This window comes from Pristis pectinata, chromosome 2 (genome assembly GCF_009764475.1).
Source record: "Pristis pectinata isolate sPriPec2 chromosome 2, sPriPec2.1.pri, whole genome shotgun sequence".
In the NCBI taxonomy this organism is placed as follows: domain Eukaryota; kingdom Metazoa; phylum Chordata; class Chondrichthyes; order Rhinopristiformes; family Pristidae; genus Pristis; species Pristis pectinata.
In genome coordinates this window covers 39,227,139-39,249,099 of record NC_067406.1, presented here as the reverse complement: position 1 = coordinate 39,249,099, position 21,961 = coordinate 39,227,139, and the positions used below count along the sequence as shown (strand labels likewise).

The 21,961-nt window shown below is 41.0% G+C and overlaps 1 protein-coding gene across 1 annotated transcript in view; it reads left to right on the top strand.

Annotated features, from left to right (window-relative positions):
- The first annotated feature begins 5,041 nt into the window (after nucleotides 1-5,041).
- The window catches only part of ubap2a (ubiquitin associated protein 2a), a 69,228-nt gene continuing 52,308 nt past the window's right edge, over nucleotides 5,042-21,961 (top strand). The window contains 3 exon segments of the mRNA XM_052045165.1: nucleotides 5,042-5,156; nucleotides 18,481-18,604; nucleotides 21,686-21,763. Of these exon segments, the coding sequence (XP_051901125.1) occupies nucleotides 18,515-18,604; nucleotides 21,686-21,763 (168 nt within the window). The 5' untranslated portion in view covers nucleotides 5,042-5,156; nucleotides 18,481-18,514.

The following is a 21,961-nucleotide window of genomic DNA, read 5'->3' as shown; positions in this document are numbered from 1 at the left end:
GAGTATTTTCTAACTTAATATAAGGAGGCAATGCTGTAAACCTTGGGGAAGGGGGCCATGCAAGTTATTGACAAAGGAATGGGAGTCTGTCACCAAGTCATAATCTTCATTCTGTTTTCTATTACACTGATTTTTCTTTTCTGAAACATTTAACCATGTCATTCTCTACTTGAACTATGTATGCAGGCTTTTTATGATTAGATGTTTCCTCCTTTTCCTGGATTCAATATTGAGAAGCAATTTATACCCAGTAAATATTCATACCACACACTGTCACTCAATTTATGCTCTGTATTTTTGTTTTGTAGCAGGCAGGACTTTAACTCCAACAACAACACACTTTTCAGACTTGGGGATTATTGTCCATGTAGACCAGATGCCCGGTACAATTCTGCAAGAGAGAACCCACCAAGGATCAAACATGATACATCTGAATGCCACCATGAAGATCGATCCATAACTGAGTAGATATTAGAATGGAGAGAAGTCTTTAATGGCCAGCTCTCTCTATTTGTAAACATTGAGTTAGATAAGGAGCTGAGAATGGTGAATGGAGGACAGTTTTGGATGACATAGAATACAAAATCTGACCTAAGTTCTCCCAATTACTATTTCAGATACATCAGCATGAGGGGTATTTAGATGTAGGCAAATGCAATGTTTAATGCAAAGCAGGGATACTGTGGTGTCTGAGGAGCAGCTGGAGTCTGTCACTCTTGTCATTTCTTGGTTGATATCTCATAAGTAGGATACTTGGAATATCAGTCATTGGGTGCAGTTGTTGAGGATCATTTCAAAGAACATGCTAGGTCTGATAGTTTGTGTGGAGAGGAACACTGGCTAAATACTTATTATCTTGTGTAATGGTCTTTCATCATGGAACATATGGCATCACCAGGGAGATCTTCTACAATAATGACCATCAGGCCAGCTGCTGATTCTATCAGTGTTCAAATTCCTTCAAGAATCCTGAAAATGTGATTTAAACAAAAATGATCAATAAACAGTTGGTTCTGATGAGAGGTCTGGTGCACTGAAGGGCCCCTTTCTTTATTGTATGGCTTTACAATTCTATGACCTGAAACGTTTGCTCTCTTTTTCTCTCCACATATACTATCTGAGCTACTGAGTATTTATGATTTCCTGTTTCCAATTAAATTTTCCAGAATCTGCAGTTTTGTTTTTGAAACAAAGTCAGATACATTGTGTGCTGGCACTATTCAAACTCCAATCTGGGTGTTTGTACATATGCCAAGCTTGTTTTGGTATGTTGCACAAAACAGTGAAGAAGAATTTAAGGGCTTTGGTGTAACCTTGGTAAATGTTATTATCTTGGCAGGGTTGTCCAAGACATCCATTGTCTTTGAGGCAAGTGTCTTCATTAGTTTTCATAGGTACTGATCACCTCCACAACAATAACATCAGGCCCTCCAATTGTTTCCAGGATAAAATGTTGTTGTAGTAACAAAAGCTTTGCTCACAAAGTGCTGAATTTATAGAAAATATAGGAAAAGAAAAAGGCATGTTTAAGGAGAATACTGCACCGCTAGAGTGAGAGGATATCCTTGAGTAGTCAATGACAGAATCTATATGGATAAAAGAAGTAAAAGGGGTGTCATTTGTATCTGGGTGTATTCTACAGGCCACCAACTAATGAAAAGTATAGGAACAAATTTGAGGGAGATTTTAGAGAACAGCAAGAGCTAATTATCTCTAAGGTAGACAATGCTGCCAGAGTTGCAGCAAAAGAGGTAGTTCAGATAGAGGATGGGCTAAAAATAGAGGGAGGTACCAAACAAAAAGCTGGCATACTAGGTTGGTAAATGATCATGTAGGTACGGGATGCATCCCAAGTTGGTGAAGGAAGAGCTGAAACTACAGAAGTATTCTTTAAGGAGAATTGTCCAGTTCTCCTTCAATACGGGGGGGAGTGACAGGAATGGAGGAATTGACTGTTATACATTTAGAAGCACAGCAACTACAGGCTGGTCAGTTTAACCTTGGTGTTGTGTAAACTATTTGAAAACCTAATTGTGAACAAAATAATATTCATTTGGACAAGTATAGATAAAAGAAAGCCAGCATGGATTTGCTACAGGGAGGTTGTGCTTAACCAACAAGTGAATTATTTGATGAAGAGTAATGATGTTATGTATGATTTTCAAAAGCTGTTTGATAACGTGTTATGTAATAAACTTGTCAACTAAATTGAAATCTATTAATTAAAAATGCATGGAATAGGAAACAGAACAGCATGGTGAATAGTTGATTTTTGGGGTGGAAGATGGTGTGCAGTGGTATTCCTTGAGATATGGACCACTGTTATTTGAGAGATCTACTCTAGATTCTCATCACTTTCTAGACTAAGGGTGTACAGGAGACAAAAGAGACCGCAGACGCTGGAATGCAGAACAAAGTACTAGAAGAACTCATCAGGTCAAGCAGCATCTGTGGAGGCAAAAGTTGCAATTTGACATTTCAGTTGGTCAATTCCCTGCATCAGGACTGAGAGGGAATAAGAAAGGTTGACAATAAATAGCAGTATGTGTGGGGTGGGGGAGGATGGAGGCTCGTAGGTGATAGGTGGAACTAGATGGGGAGGAGATAATGGGGAGGGGGTGGGACAGACTGGGAGGTGATAGGTGGCACCAAATGGGGAGAGAATGATGGATAGATGGAACCAGATGGGGAGGGGATGGGAAAGATTAACAAAGGGAGAGGAAAACTGGGTGGACAGGTGAATGTGTTATGAGAGAAGAGCACCAGGGATGTGGGTTACCTGAAATTGGAAAATTCAATATACATATCATTGGGTTGTAAGCTACCCAAGCGGTATATGAGATGTTGTCCTTCCAATTTGCATCTGCCCGATGACAGACAAGTCGATGTGGGGATTGGAAGGAGAGTTAAAATGACATGTAGCTGGAAGCTTGAAGCTGGGCACTGTGGATAATGCAGGTGCTCTGTGAAATTGTTGCCCAGTCTATGCTTGTTTAAACAAGAAAAGGCAATGTAATATAAAGGGTATAATTATAAGAACTTGCCAGAAATAGAGAGGCCTGGTTATATGTGAAGAAATCTTTGAAGGTGGCAGAACAGCTGGATATGTTGAAGCAAGGATGTGAAGGTACTAGAAAGGGCACAGAAAAAAACTAGTAGATTGGCCTTATAGAAGATGGACTTTCAGTTACAAAGATATAGACTGGAAAAGCTGGCATTGTTACACATGAGAGGTTAAAAGTTAAAATATAAATAGTGAATGCTGAACATACTCAGTATGCCAGACAGCAGCTGCGGAGAGAGAAACAGAATTAATGTTTCAGCTTGGTGACCTTGCTGGAAAAAGTGCAAAAGCTAGTTCTGTTGGAAATTTATCGAACTGAAACAATGTGCTCTGTTTACAGAAGCTGCCTGACAAATTGAGAACTTCCAGCATTTTCTTTTTATTTCAGATTTCAGCATCTAGAGTTTTTTGTTTGCTTTTCAAAGGTTAAGAACTGATTTGATAAGTGTTTAAAACCATCCAAGGTCTAAGAGAAGGTCATTGTTAGAGGTGGCCTCCACGTCAAACATCCAGCTGGAAAAATACTTTGTCTTTTTCTTCTGTTACTTCTTAAAGTGCAAAATAAATCCAACAATGCATACAATTATACAAATCCCAGTAGCTTTTATAACAAATGTTAAAATAATCTAGATAAACAGTGCACAATCTCACTACACTTTCATTATTTGACCTCATCATCGCCTATGTGAAACAGAGGGCTAATTTTGAACTGTTTCCTTCATAAAGAGCGAATCAACGTGTCCATTGTATCTTCTGTAAGAGATGAAACAGCCAGGACCTTCTGGTGGCCACCCACTTCAATTCTGACACGTCTATCCATAGCCTCCTCTACTGCCACATTGAGGCCAGGCGCAGGTTGGAACAACAACACCTCATATTCCGCCAACTCGATGGCCTCAACATCGATTTCTCTAACTTCTGGTAACTCCCCTCACCCCCTTTTTTTTCCTCCCTCTTTTCTTCCCCCCCCTTCCATTTTTCCTATGGCTCCCTTCCCCATCTTGATGACCTGCCCATCTCCTCTCCTCCCCATCCTTTATTCCATGGTCCACTGCTCTCTCCTACTGGATTCCTCCTCCTTTCAGCCCTTTACCCCTTCTACCTATCACCCCCTAGCTTATAACATCTTCTCCCTCACCCCCACCCACTGACCTACCTACCATCCCCCTCACCTAGACTCACCTATCACCTGAACTCCTCTCACCTGCCTGCATATCCCCCTCCCCCCTCACCTTATTCTGGCTTCTGCCCTCTTCCTTTCCGGTCCTGACGAAGGCTCTTGACCCGAAACGTCATTGACTGTTTATTTCCCTGCATGGATGCTGCCTGTCCTGCTGAGTTCCTCCAGCACTTTTTGTGTGTTGCTCCAGATTCCAGCATCTGCAGAACTTTTTTGTCTCTCCACAATAAATCTCAGTTGTTGTTCTGTCCCCATAACTCTCGCCACCTCATGTACCACCAGACTTAAGGACAGCTTCTACTCCACTGTGATAAGACTATTGAATGGTTCCCTTATACAGTGAGATGGACTCTGACCTCACGATCTACCTTGTTGTGACCTTGCACCTTATTGCACTGCACTTTCTCTGTAACTGTGGCACTTTGTACTGTTTTTACCTGTCCTACTTCAATGCACTCTGTACTGACTCAATGTACCTGCACTGTGTAATGAATTGACCTGTACGATCGGTATGCAAGACAAGTTTTTCACTGTACCTCGGTACAAGTGGCAATAATAAACCAATACTATTGCAAAATCACCATTGGCAATGGCGCTACGAAAATGACCGCGAAGACGTTGCAACAACAACAACAAAACCGTTTTATTTTACCGCCTTTTCTTCGGAGGAAAGTCATGCGGCGCGTCACGTGGCTTCTAATCACGTGTGTAGGTAAAAAATGAATCACCCGTTTATGCTAATGAGGCCTGGGTGACGTCAGCCTAGTTAAAATGGCGGCGCGGGTCACGTGGGCCGCCGGGCTTTGTGAGCACATTGGCCGGTCCGGGAGCGGTGGCCGCCACTCGGCTCCTTCACACGCCAACCGCGTCTGCTCGGCCGCCCGTCCGCACCACTGCACATCTACCGCACAGGTGAGCCGCCGCACCTCCCACCTGTATTGTGTGATTTTTTTAAAAAAATGTTGTTTGGTAGGAGGCTGGTGGTCGTGATTTTAGCGTTTAAGGGCGAGGGAGGGAGGTTTGGGCGGAATCGGACAGTTGGATTGGACTCCTGGAAGCGGCCTGGTCGCCTGCCCGGGCTCTGGCGGTCGGAGCCCCGGCCGCTCTATCTTTCGTTCGCTCTCCGCTCGGTGTGCGTATGTCACGCTGATCACTCGCATGGCGTCACATGTTGCTGGCGTGAGAGGCCTCGGGGCCGACTGTACCGAAGGTGCAGCCCGCTCGCCTGCCGGCCCGGCAGCGGGTGTGATGCGGCGCGGCTATTATCCTCCTGTGGTTACTGCAAATAACTCAATTCCGATATGGGGCGTCCATATGTTCTTTCCTCCCCTCATTGGATATTTGAAGAACCCTTCGGGTGTATTGGAATAGGCGGGCTTACGGTAATTGACCAGCAAAAAAGCTTTGCAAATCAGAAACAACAGGATATGGGAGAAGTACTCAGCACGTCTGTGTAGAAAAGGAAAAAAAACTTAACGTTCGGGTTGATCACCTTTCACCGGAATGTTTTATAGAGTCCTTCTGAAATTGAAGACCTGGAGTTGTTTCTTTGAAAACTATAACGGCGAGGAGGCAGATTTCTGACGAAGAGTCTTTGACCCGCAGCAACAGTCTGCTGGAGGAACTCAGCGAGTCGAGCAGCATCTGTGAGAGGGGGAGGGGGGGGATTGTCGGTATTTCGGGCCTTCACCTTGTATCAGAACTCAAACGTTAATTTCTGTTTCCACAGATACTACCTAACCTGATGAATACTTCTAGTGTTTCTGTTTATAAAGCAGATTTTTGCTTTCCTTGAATTGTTTGTTTAAACATCAGCTCTTCCTGTTTTATGTCTTAATTTTAATGTTTTATTTCGTATAGAACTTGAAAGAAATCAGTCAGAATAAAGTTGACGGCTGTTTGATGTGGCTTTTAGTTTCCATTGGGAGCTTGCCCTCCCTGAGGAGTGAAAAAATTTTTCAGGGAAATGGTGAACTTGATACTGTTTACAAAATATCTGGGCTGCCACTTGATTTTTAAAAATATTAGGTCTTGGAATTCCAAGTACTTATAACTATAATTTTATAAAAGATTTGTAATATTGTCCTAACTATATTTTTCATTTGCATTCACGCTTGGTTTATTGCTCCTGAGTGTAGCTTTTCTGTTCAGCTATACCAATGAGTTAAGCAGCGAGAAGCAGAAAGCTATTTGTCTAGCTTCTTGGCAGTGGTTGTAGAGATACTATGCTTGGTCCCAGGTTAGCTGGATTGAGGAGGAAATAGATTAACCAGTGATCCCATTCCCAAATACCATAGTGTAAAGCTCTTACTGAAATTGTATGTCTGAAAGTCTGCAAGAAAGCACTCTTCCAGTCCTTTCTGATTGCATAATCTCTTGTTTGTGATACTGGGGTTTATAAATAGAAGCAGCATACAAATATCAAGTTAGCAATAGATGACATTTTCCAGAACTCTGTGGGTGTTGCAGATAACTTTCTAAATCTGGTAAACCTATCAAGCATAGATTTTCAAACTGGAAATGGGCCTCCAGTTTGAAGTGTCATGTACAGTTCTGGATGACACACTACAGATAAGAAATAAGATATTTATTTGTCACATGTACGTTAAAACACAGTGAAATGCGTCTTTTTCCACCCACGCAGACACAGGGAGAACATACAATGCACCCACGCAGACATGGGGAGAACATACAAACTCTTTACAGCAGTGGAATTGAACCCGGGTAGCTGGCACTGTAATAGCGTTATGCTAACTGCTACACTATCGTGCCACCTGTACACTAGCATTAGAAAGGTCGTGGAAGAGAGTCATCGGGATGCTGCCTGGAATGGAGGGCTTTATGGAAAGAAGAGATTGGACAGGCTGGATTTATTCTCATTAAATGTAGGAGAGGCCAAGGGTGACCCTCTGGAGGTTTATAAAATTATGAGGGTCATAAATAGGTTAGATAGCGAGAGACTTTTCTCTAGGATGGGAGTCTAAAAGTAGAGGGCATGGGTCTAAGGTGAGAGGGGAGAAATTTAAAGGAGATCTGTGGGGTGAGTTTTTTACAGGGTGGTGGTTATGTGGAATGATCTGCAAGAGGAAGTAATAGAGGCAGATACAATCACCATGTTTAAAAGGTGTTTGGACAGGTACTTCATAGGAAAGGAGTAGAGTGATACCAGTTTAATGTTGGCAAAGGGCATTACCCTAGATAGGTATCCTGGTTGGCATGGGTGAGTTGGGCTGAGGGCCCATTTCTGTTCTGTACAAGTCTTGACTCTAAGATCAGGTGGATGATGTTGAACCCTTCATAGGGCTCCCAACCACATCTCTATTTCCCACAATCTGGCCTAACCAAGCCTCTTCCTGCCAGAGCAGAGATAAAGTACCCCTTGTCCTTGCTTTCCACCCCACCAGCATCCACATTTGATGCATTTTCCTCCATAATTTCTACAACTTTTGATGAGATTTTACTATCTGATGCATCTTTCCCCTCTCAGCGTCTGATGGGACTGTTCCTTCACAACTTTCTGGTTTGTTATTCCATCTCCACCATCCCCAATTGGCATTTTCCCATGCAAGGAATGTAAGCCTGCCCTTCTGCCTCATTCCTTTTTACCATCCAGGGTCCCGAAGGTGAGGGTGAAGCAGTAATTTAATCGAACTTTTTCAAGTCTACTGTATTGCCTTTGGTGCTTGTGATGTGACCTTCTCTAGAGAAATCAATTGCATATTGGGTGACTGCTTTGCCGAACACTCTGTTTAGTCTGCAGGGGCAACCCTGAGCTTGCAGTCACTGTCAGTTTAATTCTTTGTCCCACTTGTTTTCTGTTTAGGCATATTGTTGCCCTGAGGGCTCATGTTGAATTCAGCAATTTCAGGTTACCAGCCTTTGTGTTAGAAATGGCCAGTTCCAATTTAAGGTCACCCACTGTAACTCAGTTTTTCTCTCTCAACAAATGTTGCGTTATCTGGGTAATTTGAGCATTTTCTTTTGCTTTGGACTTGCAGCAACTGCTGTGTTTTGCCTCAAACATGTTGTTTTGTCTTCAAACTACCCTCATTATCTAGATGGCTCTGAAATTAGACAATTTTGGTCTCCATTCTACACAGATTCCCTTTGTTCTTTCTATTCCACCTCACACATCTACATTCACACTTTTCTTACTTTTCCAGTGCTAAGGATTGGTCATTGATCTGAAGCGATAATTGTTGCTCTCTTTAAGTATCTGGCTGACCAAAGTATTTCCAGCACTTCATGCTTTTTTTTAAACCATAAAACATTGGTTTGGCCAAAATTGGAATATTATGTTCTATGCATCACACTAAAGAAAGATGTGAAGGTGTTGGAGAGGGTGCACAAATACACATGACCCCTGGGTTATTGCTGTTCGGGTAATGGAAATCACTATCCAAAAATTTGAGATTATGGAATCAAACTTGCTCTCGGAATTATGTGGGGGGAAAATAAATACAAAAGTTATCTTTTTTTTCAACTCTTGATGCATGTACAAATGATGTAGCTTTGCATTACGGAGAATCGCGATACAGACCATTTTCTAGGATTGCAGAATTTGCAGGATAATGGAATGGGGGGTGGGAGGGGTTCAGTGAGGGACATCAACTGAATTGTATTTACATGGAGGAGGTATGGACTATGCTGATGGCTTCCTTCCCTGTCATAAAGATTAGTGTCCATGAATCCTGAAACACTTCAGTTCCTGCACCTTTTTAATATTAACTTTAGTTTTTATTACTTTTTACAAGATGCATTATTGTACATTTCAGCATTAAATTTCATCTGACACATACCAACCAATTTCATTGGTCAGTGTCCTCAGTCATTCTGCTGCTATGCTTGTGCTTTACTACCTTGTAAAGTTGGGGCTTATATTATCAGACCTCTTCTCAAATCTTGATCATGACATGGCAAAAAGTAGTGGTTGTTGGTAGTGACCCAGGGGTCTTTAATATCTACTTTCCTCCAATGTAATAAACAGCCTTTCATTGCTCCTCTACTTCCTGTCTCATGGCTAATTTCATATTCATGTTGTCAGTATGCCTTAATACTGCCTCAATATTGCTAACTACTGTATTCTGGGTAACTTGTCCTTTCAGAGTAATTTGGTTCCTTCTGCAAGTCCTTTGACCTAGTAAAGGTGATGGTGAATGTTTGCAGTAGGTGCACTGATGAAAGCTAAAAGTTTTCCCAAAATGTGGTATGAGAGTTGGAGAGGAACTTTCAGTGATGTTCTCATGCACTGCTGTCCTTGCCCATTTTAGGAGATAACAGTTGCATGGTAAAATCACTTCCAAGTTCAACATCTTCCAAGCTTAAAAATCACCCAGCCTTGGTAATATATTGCCAATCCATTGTCACTGGGTCTATATCTTGTAACTCACTCTTGGGGGCATCTTTGTGATTTAAAAAAAAATGTCTTGGGTAATTTTTTCCTGACAAACTTGCCTGACTCTCCAAAGCTACTCCCTATCTACAAGATGCAAATTAGAAATGAAATTGGATACTTTTCATTTGATTATGAATGCATATCCATCAACACACAACTGTTCAGTGCTGGTAAATATATTAGTCTGTATGGATTCCTGACAATTGGCGTGTACGTGGAGGGCTGAAGGGGGAAAGTATAACGGGCTGCCTGGGGTAGTGGTAGAAGCAGATATGATAGCGGCATTTAAAAGGCTGTTTGATAGACACATGCAGGGAATAGAGGGATATGGATCATGTATAGGCAGAAGAGATTTAGTTTAGTTCAGTAGAGACATCATGGGCTGAAGGGCCTTTCACTGTGCTGTTCTATGCTCTATTACCTATTATGATTGAGTTAATAGGTTTAGTTGGAATAGGGCAATATATTTGAAGACATAAGAGATTCTGCAGATACTGGAATCTGGAGCAACACAAAATGCTGGAGGAACTCGGCAGGTCAGGCGGCGTCTATGGAGGGAAATAAGCAGTCGACATTTCGGGTTGAGACCGTTCATCAGCATGATATCTGTGAAAATCTTGAGCGGGGATAGTTTATGGATAAGGGAGTAAAAGCGTATAAGATGTGGAATTCTTGAACTTGTATAAGCTGTGACAAAAATACAGTGACAAACCAACAATGTACACTTGATACTTCCACAAAGCAGTCACAGGAACTTTGGTTGCCATATCGAAATAATGACATTTAGCATTGATTGAAGTTTGCTGATTTAAGTGGCTCAAAATGACAATTGATACTGGTTTATTATTCATTCATCAGGGCGGTGGAAGTAAATTCATATGTGATTTTCAGAAGGAAACTTGATGGATGTAGGGCAGACTAGATTGTTCCTACATAGAACTAGTATATAGAGCTAGTATGGGCTGAATCGCCTTCCATGTCTAGCTATTCATATATCACCTTTCATGTCCTGCTGATCATTGCATTTTATGGGGTATTGTAATTTTGGCAAGTAGTATAGCCAATTTACACTCAGAAGGATACTACAGCCAGAAACAGATAATATGTTTAGTAATGTTGATGGGAGATTGAAATTGGCCATGGCAGTGTCTATTTTAGTTCCAGCCTTGGTGAGAAAGACCCCACTTCTGACAGTAGCAACTTTTTAGTGCTATGTTGAAGTCTTCAAACTGTAAACTTAATATCTATTAAGTTTGGGCAAAGAGCAATCTATCAGCCATTCAGCTGCAGGAAAATTCAAATGTAATTGATCTTCAAAAATCATCACTAATGTCAGGAGGCTAAAGAAATTTGGCATATCCCCTTTGACAGTCACTAACCTCAATCGATGCACCATACAAAGCATCCTATCTGGATGCATCATGGCTTGGTATGGCAACTGCTCTGCTGGGGATCACGAAACTGCAGAGAGTTGTGGACACAGCCCAGCACATCACGGAAACCAGCCTCCACTCCATGGACTCTGTCTATACCTCTCGCTGCCTTGGTGAAGCAGCCAGCATAATCAAAGACCCCACCCACCTGGGTCATTCTCTCTTCTCTCCTCTTCCATCAGGCAGATACCACCAGGCTCAAGGACAGCTTCTCTCCCATGGTGATAAGACTTGAACGGTTCTCTTGTATGATGAAATGGACTCCTGACTTCACAATCTATGTTGTTTTGGCCTTGCACCTTATTGTCTACTTGCAATGCACTTCCTTGTAGCTGTGATGCTTTACTCTGTATTCTATTATTGTTTTTACCCTGTACTACCTCAATGCATTAGGTAATGAATTGATCTGTACAAACAGTATGCAAGACAAGTTTTTCACTGTACCTCAGTACAATTGACAATAATAAACTAATACCAATAAAATCAAAAGTTCATCATACTGGATTGCTAGAAAATGTACTCAAAGCTTTTTACAAACAGAACACCAATTTATATGTTGCAACACAATTTATTAAAGTTGGGGTTTTCACGAATTTTCAAATATGACCTGAGGAACATATGTACGTTCCATGTATGATTAGTTTTGAGTAGTTTCAAGGAGTTTCTTTGTGTTTGCAGTTGGAAGTTGTAAGTTAGTTTGCTAATCTGTTGCTTACAAAATCATCTAATCACAGTGCCATATTGTAACTTCTTCTCAAAAAAAAAAGTTCTGCGATACATTTCTTGATTTTAAAATCTCTCATTTTAATCAGCTTTTTTTATTCTGCTGGCAGCATAAAAGGTGGCGCTGTATTCTGGAATTATCTTTAATATTGTTAAGATTTAATTCTGGCTGTTCTGTATCAAAATGTCTTATCTAGCAAGCATGTACCTCGAGCCAAGTTCTAAACTTTGTCCACATCTTCAGATTAGGTGTTTCTTTGTTTTCATCTATTGATGACTTGGATAATTGGGGAATAGAATTTACTTGCCATCCATTCCATCTTCACGGTACGTTGCATCAGTATCATCAAGGATATTTGCCACCCTAGCCATTCCCTTTTCTCTCTTCTGCCTTCTAGAAGATACAGGAGCTTGAAAGCCAGGATGACCAGACTCGAGAACAGCTTCTTCCCCACTGCTATCAGATATCTGAACCATTCACCTCTTTTTGCATTCCCTTCCCAGCGGTGCTGCCACGTTCTTGAACCCTTAATTCTACCTTTTCCATTATCGTCACTTCTTATTGTACTACTATACTTTGCAACATTCAGATGTTTTGTGCTCATCACTGCATTTATTGTTACATTTAATATTACAATATAAACTGTTTGACCTTCATGCAAGCAAGAAATTTCATTGCACTCTGGTGTATATGACAATAAACTAATCTGAATCTAAAAGTTTAGTTTTGTAAGCTTTCAACTATATTCTTTGTGTGGGTCTTAGGAGTCTGGATGATGTACCTGTTAGATAATTGCTGTATTTATTTGTATTTAGAGGTGTCAGCAATGACTTTGCAGGCTTGGGGTTGGGATTTAGAAATCATTGGGTCAGGATTATTCACTCCCTAAACCTGGTATTTTCTTTTGGTACCTCTAAGTATTTTTGTATTTTTAAAATTGCTGGAAAGAATTTTAGTTCATCACTCGTATCTAGTCCAGTTGTATCAATACCAAATAACAGCTCAGCCAAAATGTTCTAATTTAACTCATAATTATTGAAGGTACTGTTTGGGTTGTCTTTACCTTGCCTTTGTATTTTTTTTCCCTCCTTTTGCTCTTTTGATCTACTATTCCCAAGTCATTTGAATTTTGTTTTTTCCATTAACTTTGTTTGGTTCTTGGGACATTGTGTCCAAAGTGCTTCATTGCTTAAAAAAAAATTAAAGCTATAAGCAAAAGCAAATTTACTATTTTACAGGCCTATAAAAGTTGATGTATTTGCTTCTGTCTAAAATTATAGAATCTAACCATAAAATAGGGAGATTTAAGATGCAATATGTGTGATTAATGCTTTGGATTGTCAGTTCCGAAAAACATTGTTCATGATTTTTCTGAAGGACCACTGCTAAACTTGTTGTGGAAGCAATTTAGACATTTCTATAGCAGAATTTTAACTTGGAAGTAAACTGGATCAGATTTCAGTTCCTCTGGTGTAGTGCTTTTGATTCATTTGTCATGTAGGTTGATGCTTAACTGAATTGCATGGATGTTGTTTAGCCAATTTAGCAACAGAAGTAGGTTATTAAGCCCCCTGAGTCTAAATTGGCACTCAATTAGCCTGCTTGCATCTTTAGATAGTCTAGCAGATTCAGTAGTTCTGATAGAACCTTTTGGAGAAGAGTTTCATATTTCTAGTAGTCTGCACAGGGAAGGTGCTTACTGGTTTCATTCCTGAATCCCCTAGCTCTAACTTCAACATTGTGCATTCAGATGCTGCATGTACACTGTCTTATCCCTTTATCATTTGAAGACCTCAATTAGGTTCTGCTGTACAGTGAAACCTCAAAGATTATACAGCTAAGCTTACATATGCTGTCATAATTTAACCTTCTAAATCTCGGAATCATTGTGATGATCGTCAAAACTATAATCTGGTTAAGTCTTTTTATAACTGTATTGGTTTCCTCATTTCCAACTATTCCACTAAGCCTTTTGATGACCTTTCATATCCGTTCATTTGCTCTCCAACCCTTGGTTCCTCTTAAACAGATAGTGTTCTTCTGACTTGATGCAGATGACCACAGATTTTTTACGGTTTCAACTTCTACCATAAACTTATCCACTTTATTTGTCTCTGTCTCTTTGGAACTTTGTGCTTCCCTTTTTGTCACCTAACTGCACTTTTTTAAAATATATAATTCACTGTTAACTTTAGATTTTCAGTCATGTGCAAACCTAGCACTTAGAAAAGTGTCATCTTTAAAAGCTGTTTTGTAAACAAAAATCTCTCTGCATTCACGGGAGTGAGAACTGCATCTAATTCTGGTTTCTCCGTACTCCAAGTCTTTTACCCAATCTAATTCTTCTCTCCCCTCATTTCTTGCATCCTGTAATACCCTAATCAGTCTAGTTGCAGTGTCCCTGCAATTCATCCGGATATTGAGACTTTTGTATGTAAATCCTCCAGAATCGGCTTGTGTTATTTCTGCCTCTTTTGGGTGCCATGTGTGGGGAATTTCCTCAAGTTAGGAGGATATGGGATAATGGTTTTACAAATGTGCTTGTTTTATTTGCAATTGAGTAAAACTTTTGAATGTTTTGCACCAGTAAAACATCTGATTGCCAAATTGATGGCAGTTAGCAATAGACAATGGATAGCTGCTCTTTGAATCACTAGACTCCATTTGCTAAAAGGACACCTCTGGAGCAATTGGTAAGGACATTCAAGGACTGTGATGTACTGACAATGGATTAATTATGCAGGTCCAAATCAGGGTATTGTTCAACTTGGGGAAACTTGTGGTGTTCCCATGTACTTGTACTTCCAGGTGGTCGAGGCTATGTGTTTGTAAAATTCTACAGAAGAGTGTGTGGGGTAATTGCTACAGTGCAATTTGGCAATAATGGAACGCAGTGCACCAGTGAGGGAGGGAGTGGATGTTTAGGGTAGTAGATGGGTGCTAATGAAGCATACAGCTTCATCCTGGATAGAGTTGAACTGCTTCTGGATTTCAAGTTATACTTCAAGGAAGTTGAGAATGTTCTGTTACATTCCTGTGCATTTTGATGGTAGAAAATCTGTGCATCTTATTTGCCATAGAATTCCCAGTCTCTGATTGCTCTTGTCACTGTATTGGTGTTCATTTAAGTTCCTGGTCAAATGAATCCTGCTATTATGACCTTCCCTGCAGAGGCTCCCCTCTCCTCCCTCACTGAACTATCACTTTTGTCTGAAATTCAGCTTTTTTTTTCCTTGTTTACATCGAGGCTAGAATGAGAATGGGAGCTAAGTGGCTTGGTTGATCCCAGACTTAGCATTGGTGAACAGCTTATTGGTGAATAGGTGGTACTTGATATTGTTCTTGATGCCACCTTCTGCCATGTCATTGGTTGAGATTAGATCAGTAATTGGCCTAATAGAGTTTCTTGAGCCTTTTCTGGATAGTGCGTATCTTGTCATGTATATGCAATAAAGCGATTGGCTGTGTTGTAGTTATAGTCCTTGTCTAGACGGTTGGCTGGTTCTGGAGCACATCTTCATAATCGCCATGATGTTGAACGATCACTTGGCTCTTGCTGTGTCTGATGTACTTGGCTGCTATTTGATATTGTCTGGAGTAAATTCAGTTGTCTGATTATCCACTGGACACTATAGGCTGAAGATGGTTGTGAATTTTTCTGCATTCAGCTGCTAGGTTCTGCCTGAGGGTAGGGATATTTATGGAGCTGCCTCCTCCTGTTGATTGTCTGATTGTTCAGTGGCAATACTGCACTATTTTGATCATATGATCTCGTGGTTGTGGAATTACTTCTGTTCTCCCTGTCATGTACTGTTCAATTGTTCACTAAATTTTATGACTGGATGTGGATAGACTGAAGTGTTTTAACCTGATTACGTTGTTTGTGGGATCACTTTGGTTCCAGTGTTGTCAAGATGAAACATTCTGCAGTTCCAGGCATGCTACTTTTAAGTTCCTTTTATTGAGCCAGGGTTGGTCCCCTGGCATATTGGTGGAGGTGACGTAAGAGAGCTGCTGACCTTTATTGGCTATAGCACCATGTGTATTCCCAATTTTAAGCTGAATATTTGTTCCGATTCATGGTGTATATGTCTGACACTACAACGCAGGATGTGCTCAGAAAACAAGACCTCACCTTATCTGCAACATATTATGATTGCTTCCAATATTGTCCCAGACAGATGATCAGCAGCAACTTAACTGGCATGGGTCAGCTTCAGCAGGGTGATCCTTGTCTGTTTCTCTCAATGTCGGCCTTGGTCCTGATCTGGCAGTCATGCAAGGCAGAATGATTTCAGAACTGAACGAGACCATTTGGTGCACTGAGACCATACAGCTCTGGGTAAGAACAAACCAGCCAGTCCTCGCCCAAATTGATGAGGTCTTAAATGAATGCTACTCGTCTGTATTTACACTGGACAAAGACCCTGAAGCTTATTGAGTTCTGGGAACAGTGATATTCTGGAGCATGTCAACATTATGAAGGAGGAGGAGTTGGAGGCTTTGAAACACATGAAGATAGAAAAATCCCCAACCTGACCAGCTGTATCTTGGATGTTAGGGGAAGTAAGGGAGGAGATGGCTGCGGTTATGGCAGAGATATGTATGTGTGTGTGTGTGTTTATATATATATATAAGATGTGTACACACACACACACACACACACACACACACACACACACACACACACACACACACACACACACACACACACACACACACACACACACACACACACACAAAATCTATATCTATCTATCTTTGTTAGCCACAGGTGAAGTACTGGAAGGCTGGAGGATAGCTACTTTTGTGTCTTTATTTAAGAAAAGCAGCAGGGATAAGCCAAGATACTAAAGGCAGTTGAGCCTTGCATCTGTGGTGGGAAAGTTACTGGAAAGGATTCTGAGAGACAGAATTTATTTGCATTTGGGAAGGCAATGACTAATTCAGGATAGTCAGCATGGTGTTATGTGTGGGAGATTGTGTCTCACGAATCTGAGTTTTTTGAAGAGGTGACCAAGACGATGGATGAGGGCAGTTGTCAATGTTTTCGACATGGACTTGAGCAAGGTCTTTGACAAGGTTCTGCCTGGAGGACTGGTCCGGAAGGTGAGATCACATTGGATCCAGGATGAGCAAGCCATTTGGAGAGACAATTGGCTTGGTGGTAGGAGGCGGAGGGTTGTAATGGAGGGTTTTTCAGATTGGAGGATTGAAACCAGTGGTGTGCAGCAGAGATCGCAGTGGGTCCTCTGTTGTTTGTCATGTATATAAATGATTTGGATATGAATATTTGCAGATGACACCAAAATTGCTGGTAGTGGATAGTGAAGAAGGTTGTCTAAGGTTACAACGGGGTATACATCATTTAGGAAAGTGGGCAAGGGAATTGCAGATGGAATTTGCAGATGCAGTGTGAAGTGATGCATTTTGGGATTTTAAACCAGGACAGGATATGTGCAGTGAATGGCAGGGCCTGGGGAGAGTTGTTGAACGGAGACCTTGAGGTACAAGTACATAGTTCCCTGAAAGTGGCAACACTGGTCATCAGGGTGGTGAAGGTGGTTTATAGCATGCTTGCCTTCATTGCCAAGGTATTGAATATTGGAGTTGGGATGTCATTTTACAGTGATACAGAACTTTTGTTAGGCTGCACTTTGAGTATTGTGTGCAATTCTAGTTGTCACACTACAAGAATGATGTGATTAAGCTAGATAGGGTGCAGAAAAGATTCACGAGGATGTTTTAAGGAGAGATTAGGTAGGCTAATCCTGGAGCCAAGGAGGCTGAGAGGTGATATGAAAGAGAAAAATAAAATTATGAGAAGCACAGAGTTGATGGCCAGTATCTGTTTATACCATTAGATCTTGCAAGTCCCTCTTTTCCAGGGAAAACAATCCCAGCTTCTCCAGACTGTCCACATAACTGAAGTCCCTCTGCCTTGGAATTACTTTAGTGTATTTCTTCTGTATTTCGTGTATTCATATAGTTACTGGAGTGTGATACCTAGGTAACTTGCTCCAGGTAACTTGGTCTGTAATGGAAATAGTATATCTAGAGTTTCCCCCAGATTGCATTGTATGTTTTTGCTCCCTTTTATGTGGTTTCCATGTGATGTTTAACATGAAGTACTGATTACGCAACTGGGAGAAAGTAGGTTTCTAGCCCATGTTTATCCTGATGCATTTTCATGGGGCCCATGTTTGTCAATTGACAAGATTTTGTTTCTTTTGCACTTTGTTTATTTTTTTCCTGTAAGATTGAATTTTTTTCCATATCACAATTTTTTGGGTAGTGATTTGTGAATTCCGTAAGGGTGAATTTCCGTAACTTGAACGGCCATAATGTGGGGGTCGCCCATAGTGCCTTTCAAGATGCTGTGGCATTCAACATGCAATATGAACGGTTTTGTTTCTCATCACTATTGTAAGAAACATAACTGCAAAGTTGAGTACAAGTCATTCCAAAAGAGAGTAAAGAATAGAGGTTTTAATATTAGCCAGGGTCACAGGAGAGCTCCCCAGCACCATGGGATTTGCATCCAACTCGGGTTGGATGCAGCAGGAACAGATGCAACTTGAGCCATGTTCTGCTGATTTGGGCCACAGAGTCTTGTCTGATGAAGGTACCCAAAAATTAAAATTTTGTAAGCTCTAACATTGGAAAGTTTTTTTTCTTTTTCAGATTTTCTATTTTGTACATTTTGTATATACTGTATATGATGACTTCGGTGGGCAGTGACCGATCTCGAGGAACTCGGGATAAGACACAGGCTCAAACACAAGCACAGATACAGAAACCAGTACAGGTAAGTGACTGAAAACTTCAGTAGCTACTAATGCAAGTATGGTCTAGGAGATTCTTCAGGTTTGCATGTCTTCAGATTTGCAAGTATTGTTCTGTAATAGCTTTGATTTTAAAATGCCCCACCCAAAGAAGGGGTTGGAGAAGATCAAGGAAATTATTAGCTATTTGGTTGGATGCCTTGAAATGAGCACAAATGTGCCTTATCCAGCATAAAAGAATTCTTGCAATGAAATTCACCATCTACTTTTTCATAATTATATAGCACAGAAACAAGCCCTTCAGCCCAATTCATCCATGCTGACCAAGTTGCCTGTCTAGGCTAGTCTCATTTGCTTGAGTTTGGCTTGTATCCCTATACTCCTTTATTATCCATATGCCTGTCCAAATGTAATTATACCCTTCTCTACCACCTCGTCGGGCAGCTCGCTCCTTATAACCACCCACTGTGTGGAAAAACCTGCCCCTCAGGTCACCTTTAAAACTTTCCCCGTCATCTTAAACCTATGCCTTCTTGTTTTAGATTCCTCTATCCTGGGGAAAAGACTGTGACTATGTCTCCTATCTATGCCCTCATAATTTTATAAACCTCTAAGGTCACTTCTCAGCTGCCATTTCCCAGGTAAAACAGTTGCAGCCTATCCAATCTTTCCTTGTGACTCAAGCCCTCCAGTCCAGCAACATTCCTGTGAAACTTTTCTGTATACTCTACCTTATTCACATCCTTCCTATGGCATGGTAACTAGAACTGCACGATATAGTAGAGTGTGGCCAAACAAACTATTTGTATAACTGTAACATGATGTCTCAGCTCCTATTCCCACTGATGTGGCTGATGAAGGCAAGCATCTTCACAACTCTGCCTACCTTTGTTGCCACTTACAGGGAACTATGTACTTGTACCCCTGGATCTTTCTGTTGTACAACAGTCCCGGTGGCTCTACCATTCACTGTATCTGGCCTGGTTTAACTTCCTAAAGTGCATCACTTAGCACTTGTCAGAGTTAAATTCCATCTGCCATTCCCTTGCCTACTTTCCCCAGTTGATTTAAATCCTGTTGTAACCTTGGACAACCTTCTTTACTGTCCACTATACCACCGATTTTGGTGTCATCTGCAAACTTATTAATCACGCCACCTACGTTACCGTCTAAATCTTTATTGTCGTTATAAACATTAATGAGCCCAGCACGAACCTTGCAGCATATCAGGTTACAGGTTTCTACTACCACCCTCTGCCTCCTACCACCAAGGCAATTTTGTATCTTGCCCTGAATCCCATGTATTTTGGTAAAAGAAATAAATGGGCAGACTATTATTTAAATGGGGAGAAAATTCAAAATTCAGAGATGCAAAGGGATTTGGCAGTCCTCGTGCAGGATACCCTAAAAGCTAACCTCCAGGTTGAGTCAGTGGTGAAGAAGGCGAATGCAATGTTGGCATTCGTTTCTAGAGGAACAGAATACAAGAGCAGGGATGTGATGTTGAGGCTCTATAAGGCATTGGTAAGACCTCACTTGGAGCACTGTGTGCAGTTTTGGGCTTCTTATTTAAGAAAGGATGTGCTGACGTTAGAGAGGGTTCAGAGAAGATTCACTGGAATGATTCCAGGAATGAGAGGAGAGGGTTAACATATGATGAATGATCAATGGCACTTGGGCTGTACTCCTTGGAGTTCAGAAGAATGAGGGGGGACCTCGTAGAAACATTTCGAATGCCAAAAGGTCTGGACAGAGTAGATGTGGCAAAGTTGTTTCTCTTGGTAGGGGAGTCTAGTACAAGAGGGCACAACTTCAGGATTGAAGGGAGCCCATTCAGAACAGAGATGCGGAGAAATTTCTTTAGCCAGAATGGTGAATCTGTGGAATTTGTTGCCACGGGTGGCTGTGGAGGCAAAGTCATTGGGTGTATTTAAGGCAGAGATTGATCGGTATCTGAGTAGCCAGGGCATCAAAGGTTATGGTGAGAAGGCAGGGGAGTGGGGCTAAATGGGAGAATGGATCAGCTCATGATAGAATGGCGGAGAAGTCAATGGGCCGAATGGCCAACTTCTGTTCCTTTGTCTTGTGTTCTTATGGTATTCTCACTTCTGGACCATCCTACCATACAGGACCTTGTCGTAGACTTTGATCAAGTCCATGTAGACAATGTCCACCGCCCTACTTCGTCAATCCTCTTGGTCACCTCGAGAAAAAAACTCAATGAAATTTGTGAGGTGGAGGTAGATAAATACTTGAAAGATGGAGAAATTGAATATTATGGAGAGTAGGACTGGTGGCTGACTCCTGTTTTCTTATTTTCTTGTGGGTAATAGCCAGAGCTTCTCCAGCATTGGCTTCTTCTAAAACTTCTACACAATTACCTTGGAGTCCCTTAAGAATAACTTATTGGCTTCTCCAGTATATATGTTGTCTCTTGGGAGCATAATTCACTAAAGCAAGGACTCAATCCTTGTTGTCCTTTTTGTTACTTTATTATCCAACAATTGAATCTCTGGAGTCAAATTTGGAAGCTATATTTTCCCTCTGCCATCTCTTAAATTCACTGCTTATCTGATATTAAGATTTAACTCACATTTGGCTTAGTCATCCTTGGCTGCTGCTGGAATCTACTTATTTTTGGCCATGGCTATCATGTGAAATGTGTAGAAGACGACCAAGCTGAGACATCCCTCCCCTTTTCAATTCATTGACTCCTTCCCATAACTTTACTTTGTGATTTGATGATTTTGAAGCTGTGATTGAAGTCCCATATTTCCATCAAACATAGATGCATCATCCACTTCTTTCCCAGATAAGTTGTGGATTCTTCTGATCTTGGCTAAGTGAGTTGCTGTTTTGGCAAGAGACTTTTCCTCCTTGTATCTTGAATTTTTATATCTGTCCAGTCTCATTCAGTTCTGTGTTTAAAAGCATCTGAATCTGTCTTTTTGATCATGTCTTTGTTGTAGTTTCATCTTCATATGTATTCTGTTTTTTCTGCCCAAATACACTCTTTGCTTAAAGTGAGTACTATCGAAAAGCAATGATTTAGTGAAAATTGATTGATCTAAAAAGCTTAGAAGAGTGAATGTAATTTCTTTTAGGCTACAGCAGAGCAGATTCGACTTGCCCAAATGATCTATGATAAGAATGATGTAGATTTTGAAGAGAAAGTCAAACAAGTAAGTGAGAACCGAATTGTGAGGTAATGTATGGACTTTTTTTTGTGTGATAAGCTAGTGCTTTCCTTTTTTTTCCTCCCCGCCACTTGCCCCTGCAACGTGACTTTCAATTCATGTATCAAGTACAGGCTGTCCCTGGGTTATGAATGCCCAACGTATGGGCACCTGTGTATATAAATGAGCTCCCATAATATTATT